This window comes from Gopherus flavomarginatus, chromosome 7, assembly GCF_025201925.1.
Source record: "Gopherus flavomarginatus isolate rGopFla2 chromosome 7, rGopFla2.mat.asm, whole genome shotgun sequence".
Classification (NCBI taxonomy): Eukaryota; Metazoa; Chordata; order Testudines; family Testudinidae; genus Gopherus; species Gopherus flavomarginatus.
This window is the reverse complement of record NC_066623.1, coordinates 16,468,790-16,482,287: the sequence shown is the minus strand read 5'-3', so window position 1 is coordinate 16,482,287 and position 13,498 is coordinate 16,468,790. Positions and strand designations below refer to the sequence as shown.

The 13,498-nt window shown below is 43.7% G+C and overlaps 1 protein-coding gene across 3 annotated transcripts in view; it reads right to left on the bottom strand.

Moving 5' to 3' along the window:
• The window catches only part of ARHGAP26 (Rho GTPase activating protein 26), a 533,008-nt gene that overhangs the window by 142,707 nt on the left and 376,803 nt on the right, over nt 1-13,498 (bottom strand). For all 3 annotated transcript variants that reach the window (XM_050962626.1, XM_050962623.1, XM_050962625.1), the window contains 3 exons: nt 12,523-12,559; nt 1,466-1,531; nt 84-158 (listed from right to left, as the gene is read on the bottom strand). In XM_050962626.1, coding sequence (XP_050818583.1) covers nt 84-158; nt 1,466-1,531; nt 12,523-12,559 — 178 coding nt within the window. The remainder of the gene's footprint in view (nt 1-83; nt 159-1,465; nt 1,532-12,522; nt 12,560-13,498) is intronic.

Genomic DNA, 13,498 nt, shown 5'->3' with positions numbered 1-13,498 from the left:
CCACCCCAGGTTCTGGACAAAAGCCTCTGTTACCAGGGCTAGTAATAAGCTGCTTCCCTCTAATGCAGATTTGAGGCACTTACCCATTAAGATACTCAATAGCTTTTGAACTCTGGAGTTTACTCCAACAATTCGGTAGAGCCCTTGCTCATTGATCCCTGGAAAAATAAAGAGGTTACTTAATTAGGGGAATGTTAAAAGAACTATTAACATTTCTTTCATTTCCTTGGCTTCGCTAATAGCTGCAGTAATTAAAGCTTTCATCAGCTGCATGCAACACTCTCAGCCTGGCTGTTACAGAAACGGTTGAGATTTGGTTTTGACATCTAGGTTTTTATGTATTTATTACAAAGTGTTGTCTCCTGATCAGCTCAGGAATCAGAGGATGGTGGTGCCTGTTCGCCACACTAGTGGACAACAGGAAAGCATGGAAGCACCAGAAACAAATATCATTTGATCAGCAACATGTTTGTGGCTGGGTTGAGGAGTCTGATGCTAAGAAATGCTGGTCAGGGACTGTGTCTTTGTATATGCCAGCAGAGTGTGTAGCACAATGTGATTCTGATCCAAAGTGAGGCTTATGGTAGTACAGAAACAAATAATAAAGGACCTGACTAACTGGAACTGAAAATCCCTCCAGACTTACTGAAGGGAATGAGAGTTGAGGACATTTTGATCTCTGCAGGTTTAAATAAATGTGTTGGCTTTGTTTGTGCCGCCCCCTTTTTGAACCAAGGTTTTAATCACAGCCAGCATGTTATCTGAACAGAGTTTGTACCATGGACAGCAGGAAAATCTCAATAATGCAAACTATTTTTCTTCATTTAGGGTGTTGCAAAACTTCATCAGTCTGCAGCTCTTTAGTAACCACCGCATACTCTATGTCTTTAGGATTGGCGCCTCCGCAGCACTGCAGTTTGGCAAATACTCAGTTCCCAACAACACTCAATGTTCTGAATTCTCTCACAGGTAGGATGGAGAGCAATGGGCTGGGACTTGGGAGACCTGGGTTCAAATATGGATCAGTCACAGATTTCCTTTGAGACCGTGGGCAAGTCACTTTCTCTTAACTGTGCCTACCCCACCTGTAAAATGGGGATGACATTTCTCTACCTTACAGGGGTATTAAGAATAAAATTCATATTTGTTTATGAACGTTAGATTATACCCAAAATTAGATTTCAAATTAAATTCCGCTCCTAATTTTTAAAATCTAGCCCAATATTTCTTTGTTTAGCCTTCTGTTCTTGATATTTGCTTAACACCTGTGTTCTCCAGTTATTCAAGCTAAAGGACATGGCCAGCTAGGGCATCTGTGCGAGCCTATAATGAGGTATATCAAACATGAGTCTCTGAGGGTTAATAAATCATTTCTGTGCACAGAAAGAGAAGGTAAGCACTGACCGTGCTAAAAACTGATGCAAGACCTTCCCTAGAAACAAAACCATCTGGTGAACTACTATACCTCTTGTTTCGACAGCATTTATGCATTTCCTGATAATGCTAAATCCAATATTATCCAACTGGGCAGCTGAAAGGAAAGAAAAAAAATTGATTAAACACCTAGCAGTGAGGATGATTTCACAATAGGTACTCCATTCATCCAGCAGAATCATCTCTGAGACCGAAACAGATACTGTATTGCTTTTTAAAAAATAATTTGGGGGGATAAATTTGGTGTCCACAAAAGAGAGAGACTAACACACTAGCTTTCTTCAGGAACAATGCAGGGAAGTACATGACACTGATCATACATCTCATTTCAAATCCCCATGGCTGTTCCAATCCTGGACCTACCCACAGCTTTGCCAGTGCACTTCAATCTTGACCTGCAGCACCCCCTCTAATTCTAGTTCCAGGTCCCTGCAGAGATGCAGGTTTGTGCATGTTCACTGCATTCGCTCAGGACCAGGATGCTATCTCCTGTATGGGACTTCTGGCTGGGAGGTCTGTCAGTCTCTCGTTTGCCACAAGCCACATCATTTCAGATGACCAGTCTCTAAACATTCCACAAGTCGCCTACTTCACCTCCTACATCAGTGATTTCCTTCCTAACCTCCAACCAGCTGAAACATGATCGCTGTTGCTGGAGGGGTGACTTTACCTTGAGGGTTTCCTCCTGTGTCAGACTTCTGTCTGCCTAGATATGTCGGGGGACTGAATTTCATGTTGTCAAGGTATGATTCCCCACTCTGAACATTAGTGTCCAAAAGATGGGGTACCTGTATGAACCCCTCTAAGCTTAATTACTAGCTTAGAAATGATAAAGCTGCCACCACCCAAAAATATAGTGTTTTGGGGCACTTTCTGGCCCCCAAACCCTTTCCTGGGGACCCCAAGACCCAAAACCCCTTGGGTCTCACAACAAAGGGAAATAAACCATTCCCCCCTCCTTTCTTCCTCCCAGAGTCTCCCCTCCCTGGGTAACACTGGGAGATCCCTGTGATTCAACTCCTTGAATCTTAAAACAGAGAGGAAATTCACCTTCCCCCACTTCTCTCTCCCCCTCTCAGACTCTCCCTGAGAGAGACAGACAGTGATCCTAACACAGAGAGAAATCAGGCTTTTCCTCCCCACTTCTCTCCTTTCTCCCACCAATTCCCTGGTGAGTGCAGACCCCCTCCCCTTGGGTCTTACACAAGAAATGAAAAAAAAAATCAATCAGGTTCTGAAAAAGAAAAGCTTTTAATAAAAGAAAGGAACAAAGTAAAAATTGTCTCTGTAAAATCAAGATGGAAAATGTTACAGGGTCTTTCAGCTTATAGACACTAGAGAGAATCCTCCCTCCAGCACAAATACAAGTTGCAGCAAACAGAGATACAATCCTTCGAGCAAAATACACATTTGCAAATAAAGAAAACAATCAAAAGACTGAACTGCCTTTCTAACTGGTACTTACTAAATTGAACAGAAGAGGCTGTTTAAGAAAATTGGAGAGTCTGTATACATGCCTGGTCCCTCTCAGAACCCAGAGAGAACAAAGAAAAACCCAAAAAGCACAAACAAAGGCTTCCCTCCACCGAGATTTGAAAGTATTTTGTCTCCTGATTGGTCCTCTGGTCAGGTGTTCCAGGTTTACTGAGCTAGTTAACCCTTTACAGGTAAAAGAGACATTAACCCTTAACCATCTGTTTATGACACATGTGCTGCTTGTTTTTGTTTTTTGTTTTTTTAATTGTATGATAGGTTGGTGCATTTTGATCGATGCCCCACAAAATGCGCTAAATAAGCAACTGGAGAAGGAAGAAAAGTGACCAAGGGGAGACTGGAAGGAAACAACTGGAAAAGGTTGGAGGAGAAAAATAGGAGTGGGGATGAAGGGAGAATGGAAGGAGGACGTAAAATGGGAGGCAAAGGTACGTAGCAGTGAGTGTTACCCAGTGAAGAGAGACTGGAGGGATGGAGTCCTTTAGCAATGGAAGAAGGGAACGGGGGTATGTGTATGAATTGCTGAAGGGTTTGAAACTCTTTAAAGCAATGTTTTCCAAACTCATGGCCCACTGTGCCGTTGGTAGTGATCCAAAAAGTCGCATGGTGCTGAAAGATTACATTTAGAGTAAAAGTAGATGTTGCCCAAAGAGGACAAAACACCTATCACCTTAAAGACACTACATAATACTTCCCCTAATATGGTAAGCACGCATCGTGAGTTGACCTAGGGAGGAGAAAGGTTCAAGCAATCACAGAGGCAGAGATGTTTCCACAAGATAATCTACTGAGATGTGGCCCACACTATAAAAAAAAGTTTGAGAACCTGTGACATAAATCAGCAGGAGAGATCTTGCAGTGTGACTGGTTGGTTCTCCTTCACTGTCTAGGAGAGAATGCAGCCAACTATAGTCATGACTGACCCAGGCAGGACTCCAACCTTAGACAAAAACTAACCCATTCCCCTGAGGAGTCACCTTGCATCCTAGGGGCATTATACTATTCAGGGAAATGCTTTTGAGTCGCAGACTGTAAAATGCCCAAGTAAAAAGTTTTTTCCCCTTGTGGACCGCACACAATACAACATATTTTCTTCCTTCCTTTGCAGATTTGCACAGTGGAAGCAGATCCCTTTCTTCTATTAGCATTAATGAAATATTTATTCTGTGCAAATTAGGATGTCCTGAAGGGATCCAACTCTTGAGCCTGAGAATAAGATCTAAAAATTTCATACTAATGGAATATAACACTCAATTAACTCCTCCTGTTGCAGTATTTCAAATTTAATTTAAACAAGTTACTAATACTTGTACCCAAATACCTGCGGGGATCCTGAGGGAATATTTATCCCTTAATAAGCTCTCAATCAGTACGTGGGGCACACTGCCTGCAGTCAACTATTTGTCAAGGAAAATTACTTCTTTTATTTGCAAAGATTTGAGAAATATGCAGAAAGCACACTCAAAGTGCATTCAAGAGCATGAAGAACTTTATGTACCAACTAAAAGTTCCATTACATAGGAAGCATGATCTAGTGTTTACAGCAATGAGAAGTCAAGAGAAATGGGATTTATTCCCAACTCTACACAGATTTTGGACAAGTCATTTAATCGCCCTGCGCCTCAGTTTTCCCATCTGTGAAATGGGCAATAGAATACTTCCCAACAGTGCCTCACAGAAGTGTTGTGAAACTGAATTCATTAATATTTTAAAGGAATTTATGGTCTTTGGATGCAGGAAGCTAGAGCAGAGAAAAGTATTATTTACAAAACAGCTGATTTTATTTCCTCCTACACAAAAAACATCAAATTTCAAAGACACAAAACAGTACTATTTCTAGGGTCCAATAGAAAAGTTTCAGAGTCCAGGAATCATGGCGGCTTCACAACATGAGCAGTGCAATATTTTGCCTTTACCCCATCCCTGACATTTTGTAATTCAAAAAGCACATCAAACACACAGCTGATTCACAACAATGGGACAGTTTGTTGGTTGTCCGTAGATTGCAAGGTGCAAGCCCCTCATTAGTCAATTTTACCCATCGCCCCGAGTCATCTGCTCATTTGTTTTTAAAGTTCTGTGCTGATACCATTACTTACATGATGAATTGCAAGAGAAACAAAGACAATACAACTTCTCTACATTTATTTTTCTGGGAAAACCTGCTGAAATGCTGAGCCAACACACACACACAAGTTAAAGAATGCTCACGTTACAGGACATGCATAATGGCTATGAAGTTTTATAGGTCTTGCTAACTGCTTCATGCGTCATTTAACAGCCCAACTATTCCCCAGAAACAGACAACAGACTTTCTGGGGTACTGTGTTTTAGTTTAGGTATTCAATAGACCAAATCAAAACAGATCAAAGCTATTGAGTCCACTTCAGACCTCTTCTGCCACACTACTCCACAAACCTTGGGTACTCAATATAGAATAAACTGGATATAGCAGGCCCACTACTACTTTGACAGTCTTTATTTAAAAAAAAAAAAAAAAAAGAAATTGCTGATGTTAAACAGTTCCAACAAAACCAGGGTACCCGACTAGTGATTTGGTGTGCCTTGGACTTCAGTTGCTGAACACTGCAAAAGGGGCCTGATTTTCAGAAGGGCCTCCCAAAATTAGTGGTCAAAATTTAGCTCGGAATGTTTTTTGCCGTCAGTATGGCCTACCCTGGATTCTCTCTGTCCCCTCCAGGTGCTACCTTTCCCTGCTCTCCTGCAGCTTTAGTTAAGTTCCTTCCATGTTTGATACTGAGAACATGCAGGTTACAATCGGGCATTCTCTCTCCCCCCTGCCCCACCCCACAATTTGTTTCCACTGCTGGAGAGTCATCGTAAGTCCACTACACCACTCAGCACTGACTGAGTTACCTCTAAAGGGATCATAGCAAGACCTTTCAACGGTGTTTGCCAAGACAGAGTGAGGAAGCAGGAGCAATCCTTCCAGATGAAAATGACAGAGCATAAGCCTCCCCAAGCCGTTGAGTCAGCTCTTTAGACTCCTTGTTGAGCTCTGGATCAGGAAAGGTCAAGGATTTATTTGCAATCTTCGTAGCCTTATGCTCTCCAGAAATATCTAATTAAATAAATATCCAGGCAGCCTTATTTATCCTTTAACTTGACTTTTAATGAGCACCATAAAAAGCTTGATTTCCACTCTCCCTCACAGAAGCTTCTTTTTATCTCTCTTGTTTACTCACTGACTTAGCTCAGAGATGACAGATCATAGCTGCATCTGGAACTACTACTGCCGTGATCCTTAACACCCACACCATTCTCCCTAGGCAGCTCTGCGATCTGCAGCACGAGGCTTTAGCTAGATTTCCCCCAGGTCAGCAGTCAATTCTTCCATTTAGATTCTGCTTGCTAAAATCTGATGGCTTGGGAGTGGTGGTAGAATGCGTGCATGTGACTTAGGGCTTGTCTAAACTACCAGCCGGATCGATGGGCAGTGATCGATCCAGTGGGGGTTGGTCCTCCCGTCGACACACCACAGTGAAGACACCGCAGTAAGTAGATCTAAGTATGTCAACTTCAGCTACGTTATTCGTGTAGCTGAAGTTGCATAACTTAGATAGATCCCCCCATGTAGCGTAGACCAGTCATCAGTCGGTTGCATTTTGAGCTAGCACAGTGAGCTGTGGACAGGAGTTGGGGGCTAATGGCAGCAGAGAATGTGATCCCTCCCATCTACCTTGGATATACATGGTGGTCAGCATGCCTCAATTTTCTATAATAAAGGGTGCTCCTCATCCCCATCCTATACTCTCTCGCTCATATTGTTGTTTATTTCCATTAGAAGTGTAGAATTGCAAAGATGAAGGTAACTGTCATTTTCCAACAGAAACCGAGCTTCTGCTCTAATTATTCGTTCATTTTGAACCTCTTATCTTGCAGCTGGGCAGTGGCAGGTTGAGAGGTACAGTACATGGAACCAAATTTCAGGGGATGCAGCTTGACTCAGTTTTTCCCTATGCCCCACTTCAGTAGATGGATGTGAATTGAGCGCACACACACACACACACACACACACACTATTGCAGAAGTATTTCAATGTAAAACTGACCAGAGTATCAATCCAAGATAGTATTCATGTTATAATCTGGTATAGAGATACTTTAATCAACATTTGACAAGTATCACCATTATTCCAGCTTTTTTGCTAACTAAATACAAGCAACTTATCCTGTCTTATGCAACATCTTGAACTACCCTACCACCATGTACATTATTTCTATTTAATCCCTTAATTCCATCATTCAGTGCTGACACAGCAACTCCCTGAGCATAAGGAAAGGGGGAAAATCAGCCTCAGGTTGATTTTGCTGAATCCAGACTTACAAATGCCACACCACACCAGAGACACAAGATCAAACAGACTCCCTTGCAGTCTACCTTATACAGCTTTGTGTTTTACAGCAGAACAAAACAAACGAATGGAGGGAGAGAAATCAAGCAACGGAGACCAGGAAAAATGAGGTTTCCATTTGTGATTTAAAAGCTGAAGAATTGATGAGATGCCAAGATGACAGAGAAGAGGAGCTGCAGAGCAGAAGGCTCTTGCATTGAACGCATTCTCACAGAAGCTGGATGAAGGACAGAGAACAGGTAGTGTGGGATAAGTGAAGGGAGCGAGGTGGCTTGTAGAGAGCATAAAGTCTTTGAAGAGTTTATAAAACGATATTGAACCAGATCCTGAAGTGAAAGGGGAGCAAGTGGAGTTGGAGAAGGAGGATGTATTCATTCATCTTCTTTGATGTATCAAGGCCAAATGGCCTAGAGTATTTGTTTTCAGAGACTAGTGCAGAGCAGAACAGGACAGGTTTTCTGGCTTTTGCTAACCAAGACATTAAAATACACTTAGTGTTAGAAGTTCACTGAAACTCATCCGTCCACCCCATCACCTCTCTCGCAAGTCACTCCCTTTACTCCCTAAGCAGCGCAGGATAAAATTACTTTATGGATGCTGGCCCTCTGGCCACTTATAAAATCCGATGGCTCCGTAAACTAAGAGAGCAGCCAAGAAGCAGACTTCCAGGATGTACTGGTCTCAGACCACTGAAAGTAGGGCAATAACATAGTCTTGTTGGCTCTGGGAGTCAGGACTTAGACACAGACTCCACAGGAGCAATCAATCACTGAATCAATGTTAACGAATTTGTAGGGAGGTTCCATACCTAGGATCACACGGCAAATAACCTTGCCAATGGCCCAGTCTCTGGTCCTCCCTGTCTATGGAATCAATTTGAGCAGAGCTGGTCAAAGGTACAGTTCAAGTCACACACACTTTTTAAAGGGCACTAGACCACAGTTGTATGTTTGAACACATGAGCAGCTGCTTTAGTGTTACCATATGGAAAAAAAATTGGTTACCTACCTTTTGTAACTGTTGTTCTTCGAGATGTGTTACTCACATCCATTCCATTCTAAGTGCGCACACACTCATGCACACAGTTGTCAGAGACTTTTGCCTTAGCGGTATCTGTAGAGTCAACTGAGGCACCTCCTTGAGTGCTGTGCTCATGTGTCGGTATATTAGGTGCCGCTGCCCCTGCGCTCTCTCAGTTCTTTCCTGCTGGCAACTCCAACAGAGGGGTTGGAGGGTGGGTAATGGAATGGACATGAGCAACACATCTTAAAGAACAGCAGTTATGAAAGGTAGGTAAACCAATTTTTCTTATTCGATTGCTTGCTCATGTCAATTCCATTCTAGGTGACTCACAAGCAGTATCCTCGGAGGTGGGCTCAGAGTTCAGAGTTTGGCAGCTTGTGAAACAAAGAAGGCTGTAAAGAACCACCAATTCTCTTGCAATCTGCAAGACAAGGCGTTCCGACCGTCACAGGCAGTAAGAAGGAACTGAGGAGATGTAGGGTCAGCGGCACCTAATATACCTATGCACGAGCGTGGCACTCAAGGGGGCGCCACAGTCAACCCTACTGATATCGCTAAGGCAAAAGTTTCTGACAACTGTGCACGTGGGTATGCACACACCTAGAATGGAATCAACATGAGCAAGCATGTGAAGAAGAATAGCACAGATCAACTTAATAATATTTTACTTTTACGTACACACTTTTCACCTGACAATCTTGGTGCACTTTACAAATACTAAATGAGGTCTGTGAAGTAGGCAAGGAGCATTCTCCTCATTTTGCAGATGTGGCATGGCAAAGGAGAAGATACTGAAAGACAGGCACCTTTGCCCAGGCCTTCTCAACTGATTAAATCCTAGATTTCAGTTCACTAGTGAAGCTGCAAGCAGCAGAGAAACAAGGTGTTTGATCTCCTCTCGAATGCCTCAACTTAGACTTTGAAAAGCTCCCAGATACTTTGATGAGAAGGGTCACTAAGGGTACGTCTACACTGCAATTGAAAACCCGGGGGTGGTCTACATCAGCTGACTCTGGCTCTTGGGGCTCAGGCTAAGATGCTGGTTAACTGTGGTGTAGACATTCAGGCTGGGGCTGGAGCCTGAGCTCTGGGACCCTCTCCCCTTGCAGGGTCCCAGAGCCCAGGCTCCAGCTGGTTCCACAAAGTCTACACTGCAATTAAACAGCCCATTAGCCTAAGTCAGCTAACACAGGCCAGCCACGGGTGTTTAACTGTGGTGTAGACATACCCTACATGCACTTACTACTGCTGTAACTAGTGACTTTCCCAAAGCTACACAAAGTCCATGGCCAGGAACAGAAGCCAAGAAGAAACAAAGAATCAGCTAAGCCACCTTCTTCACCTTGAGAGTAAAAGTACACTATCCCTACAATGCCACCAGTCCCTACCAGAGCCAGAACGGAGTTCTGGCTAGGCCTTAGCCATACTGCCAACCAAATACAGAGTACCATATTTACTCATACTCTTACTGCACTAATGCACTCTGGGAGACATCTCAAGTACAAACAGCGCTACCAGACCAAGTTTTAATCTCTCTTCCCTTCAGCAGGGTCAGACACAGAGCCTCAAACTGTAACCTACATAGTCCCCGAAGGAATCAGCAAAACCTTGCTTTGTCACTGTGTACCTAAGGAACCAGCTGTTAACATGCCTCCTCTCAACTAATAATATTGCAGCTCCAACTCAGTGAATTTAGAGATTGGCTCAGACAATGCAAGCTGCACTAATTGTACCACTCAGAAGCAAGGCTAAGACAAAGTTAGCACACTGCATATCCCACCTAGGTATCGAATTACCTGTCATTGCAACATTTTGTATCACTCATCACCTCTATAAAAAACCAAAACTGACAGGGATGTAAACCTTGCCTTGGAGAGATGGGGGGGGGGAGAAATTGTGAGGAGAGGAGCAGGGGAGTGGGGCTGAAATCATTTTCTATTTGTCAGCACCAGTGGGTGGCAAGGACAGAAAGGGAAGCCATGCTACCCCAGGCTGCTCAGTCAGCTGAATGTCAGACCTATCAGATGAAGGAGCTTGATGTCCAGAAGCAAGTCTGAAATTCCCCATTAGTGTGTATAACCCTTCTCAGATTCAGCAGAGGAAAACATTCTATTTATAAGCCACACACCAGCCGGGATCCCACAGCAACAAAGGCCTATGATCTCATGGGGCTTTCATCTTAGCTACCGGCTGACTAAAAATGGCAACAGGACTCTCATCCTCCTGCTCTCTACACTACAGCCTTCCCTTAGCTCGCGCCCTTAATAAAGTTGCCAGTGATCTGTTCAAAGACTTAGACACCAGTGGTAGCTAAGGAAACAGACTGTGTAAATAAACTTGCCTGCGATAAGTGGCCCAAATGCATGTAAAGGGTTCAGACTGCCCCTCAAGAGGCCCCCCCCAGATTTATTGGGGCATTGTGTATGGAGAGCCTAACCTAGGCATTGCAGAGCCAGTGTAGGCTTTGCAAACTTAGTGTGCCTTAAACAAAAGGAATGATGGAGAATTAGAAAATGCAAGTGACCACAGAAAGCTTCCCAAGGACATGTGACCTGAACTCTAAGGTGCAGTGTGTTTTAAAATTGCAATCATTTTGCAACCTGACAATTTACGGGAGGTCACAGGTCCAGGTTAAGGTTCTGACTGATTTTTGTTCTCTTCTCCCTGACAACTGATCTGTGCCTTATTTTGCCCCACCGTAAAATGGAATTATGAGCACTTTGAGCTCCTCTGAGGCAAGGTGTCATATAAAGACAAAGTATTACTCCTTTGCACAGCCCTCTGTGAACATAAAGCACTATGTCAGCGCTGGGTGTTCGTCATTTTGCTTTGCACGGAAGCATAATAAACACACCAAAAGTGATAAAAACCACATGAAGCCAATAACCAGGGTTTAATCCATGTCAGGAAGAGGGAGGTGGGGGAGTGGAGGAGCAAGAGCTGTGAGCAGCTGCAAGAAAGCAAGCATTTACAAACATTCTCTCACTTAGGTCTGGTCTACACTGTAGGGGGAGGGAAACAGAGTTGACATACTTAGATTGACTTACTATGGTGTCTTCACCGCGGTGAGTTGACTGCTGCCGCCCCCCTTTTGACACCACCTGCGCCTCTCGTGGCAGTGGAATACAGGAGTCGACAGGACAGCACTCAGGAATCGATTTATCATGTCTAGACTAGATGTGATAAATCGACCCCCGCTGGATCGATCACTCCCTGCCAATCTGGCGGGTAGTGTAGACATACCCTTAGTGTCTATGTAGTATCACAGTGAAAGGTGCTTCCAGGCAAGTGTGAAGACAGGTTCCTGTCGCAGAGAGCTTACAATTGAAATATTTACTTGTTTAAAAATAAAGAGTTGGCTTCAGTGTGCCCAGTAACTTTAGGTGCATTTAAGAGCTTTGAGTAGCTGAAATTTGGAGGATATCTATGCTAGCCCAAACCTATTGAAAATGGTCCAATTAAGTGTTTTGAGACATCGGACGTGAGAGGTGGGACAAGGTGGAACTGCTCCTCCTAGGAGCAATGGGAGTACTCTTCTGAGTCCAGGACGCACTGATTGTCTGGGCTAAGGGAGATAACAAGTCTTTAAGATCCATCTTTTAGGCTCTTTTTCAGAGATCTGATTAGACAGGGTCTTCCCAGTGTATCTGTTGGCACTGGCTTGCTCCATAAAACTTTTACACTACACAGACTCAGTCTTTTGGTAAACAGGCGGCTGGTCTATTGGGCCGTCCCATTGGTGGAGTTGGAGAAAAGGAAGGATTGGTGGGCTTTTTTATTATTATTTATAAATATCAATAATATTAAACAAAATCATACTTGCTTTTTATAATAATCACTCTCATATCTAACTCTTAATTCCTCAGAGTATTTTACAAACTGATGCAGATCATCATCATCATCTCCTCCTCCTCCTCAATTTAATGGATGGGGAAATCTGAGCATCATGCTCCAATGCAGATGAGACAAGAATTACAATCTCACCTCCCAGTCCCTTTTGTCTCATTCAAACTGTTCCATGATTACAGTCAAATATAAGCAACAGACATGGCCACATCAGTAATGACTGCATGCTGCGATGGCATGCAGGGCAATTCCTATTTGCAGCACCTCTTCCTCACAATGCATCAGTTTTCCCAAGCAACAAGATCTTGCTCTTAAAAAAAAAAATTATATATATATATATATATACTTACTGCCTTCACTTTGATTGTCTTTGTTCGAGTTGTAGACCTGGAAAACAGAAGGGAAGTCTTTAACCTTTTAGTTACATAAAGATTCCACGTGTAGTTACTAAAACAATTATGCTGCATTACTTACAATACAGAAATGCCTGGAAGCCCCAGCAAAGATCATAGCTCCTTGGTGCTGGATGCTGTACGAAGGTATAGTCGGAGACAGTCCCTGCCCACAAGAGTTTACAACCCAAATAGACAAGACCACAAATAGGAGAAAGCTAGAATTATCATCTCCAGTTTACAGGGGGGAAACCAAGGCATAGTGAAATTAGGCAACCTATCCAAGATCACACAAGGTCTCTGTCAGAGCCACACATATAGGTCTCGATCCCAGTCCAGTATTTTAACCACAAGACCTTCCCTTCCTCAACAATTCTGTCTTTCATGACATGGCACCATTAAGTCCTGGTCACTTTCACATCACCAAAGATGCATCCTGATGGGCACAAAAGGGGCGTTTTCAAATCCTGTTACCTTAATGCAGCTAAAATCCCTGTCAAGAGGCAGTCTAACATGTTTGAAGTTCTGTTGGTTGCCTCTGTTGTCTGTTAGGAGGAAGCCTACACCCCAGTCAGCTAACATACCATGATAGAGGGGCAACTGGGCCAAATTTAGTGAGTGGTGGTGTGATCTGGCACAGGGGGCACTGGCGCCCACTCAGGACCAAACCTGAGCAGCACTGCGGCTCTGCGTGCCAGGTTGCAACAAGTGAAGTGCCAGGACAGGTGCCACCATGACAGGGTGAGTGCAGGGTAGGCTAACTCTCCAACCTCTCCTCTGTTCTACCACCACCCCGAGACCACCTCTCTGCACCAGGCTGGGATGAGGGCTGTGGTGCTGGGACAGAGAGTGCTGCTATGGGTGGCTACTGCCCCCTCCGCAGGGCAAGAAGCAAAAGGTGGTGGAGAAGGACGCTGGCCTGTGATTCTGGACT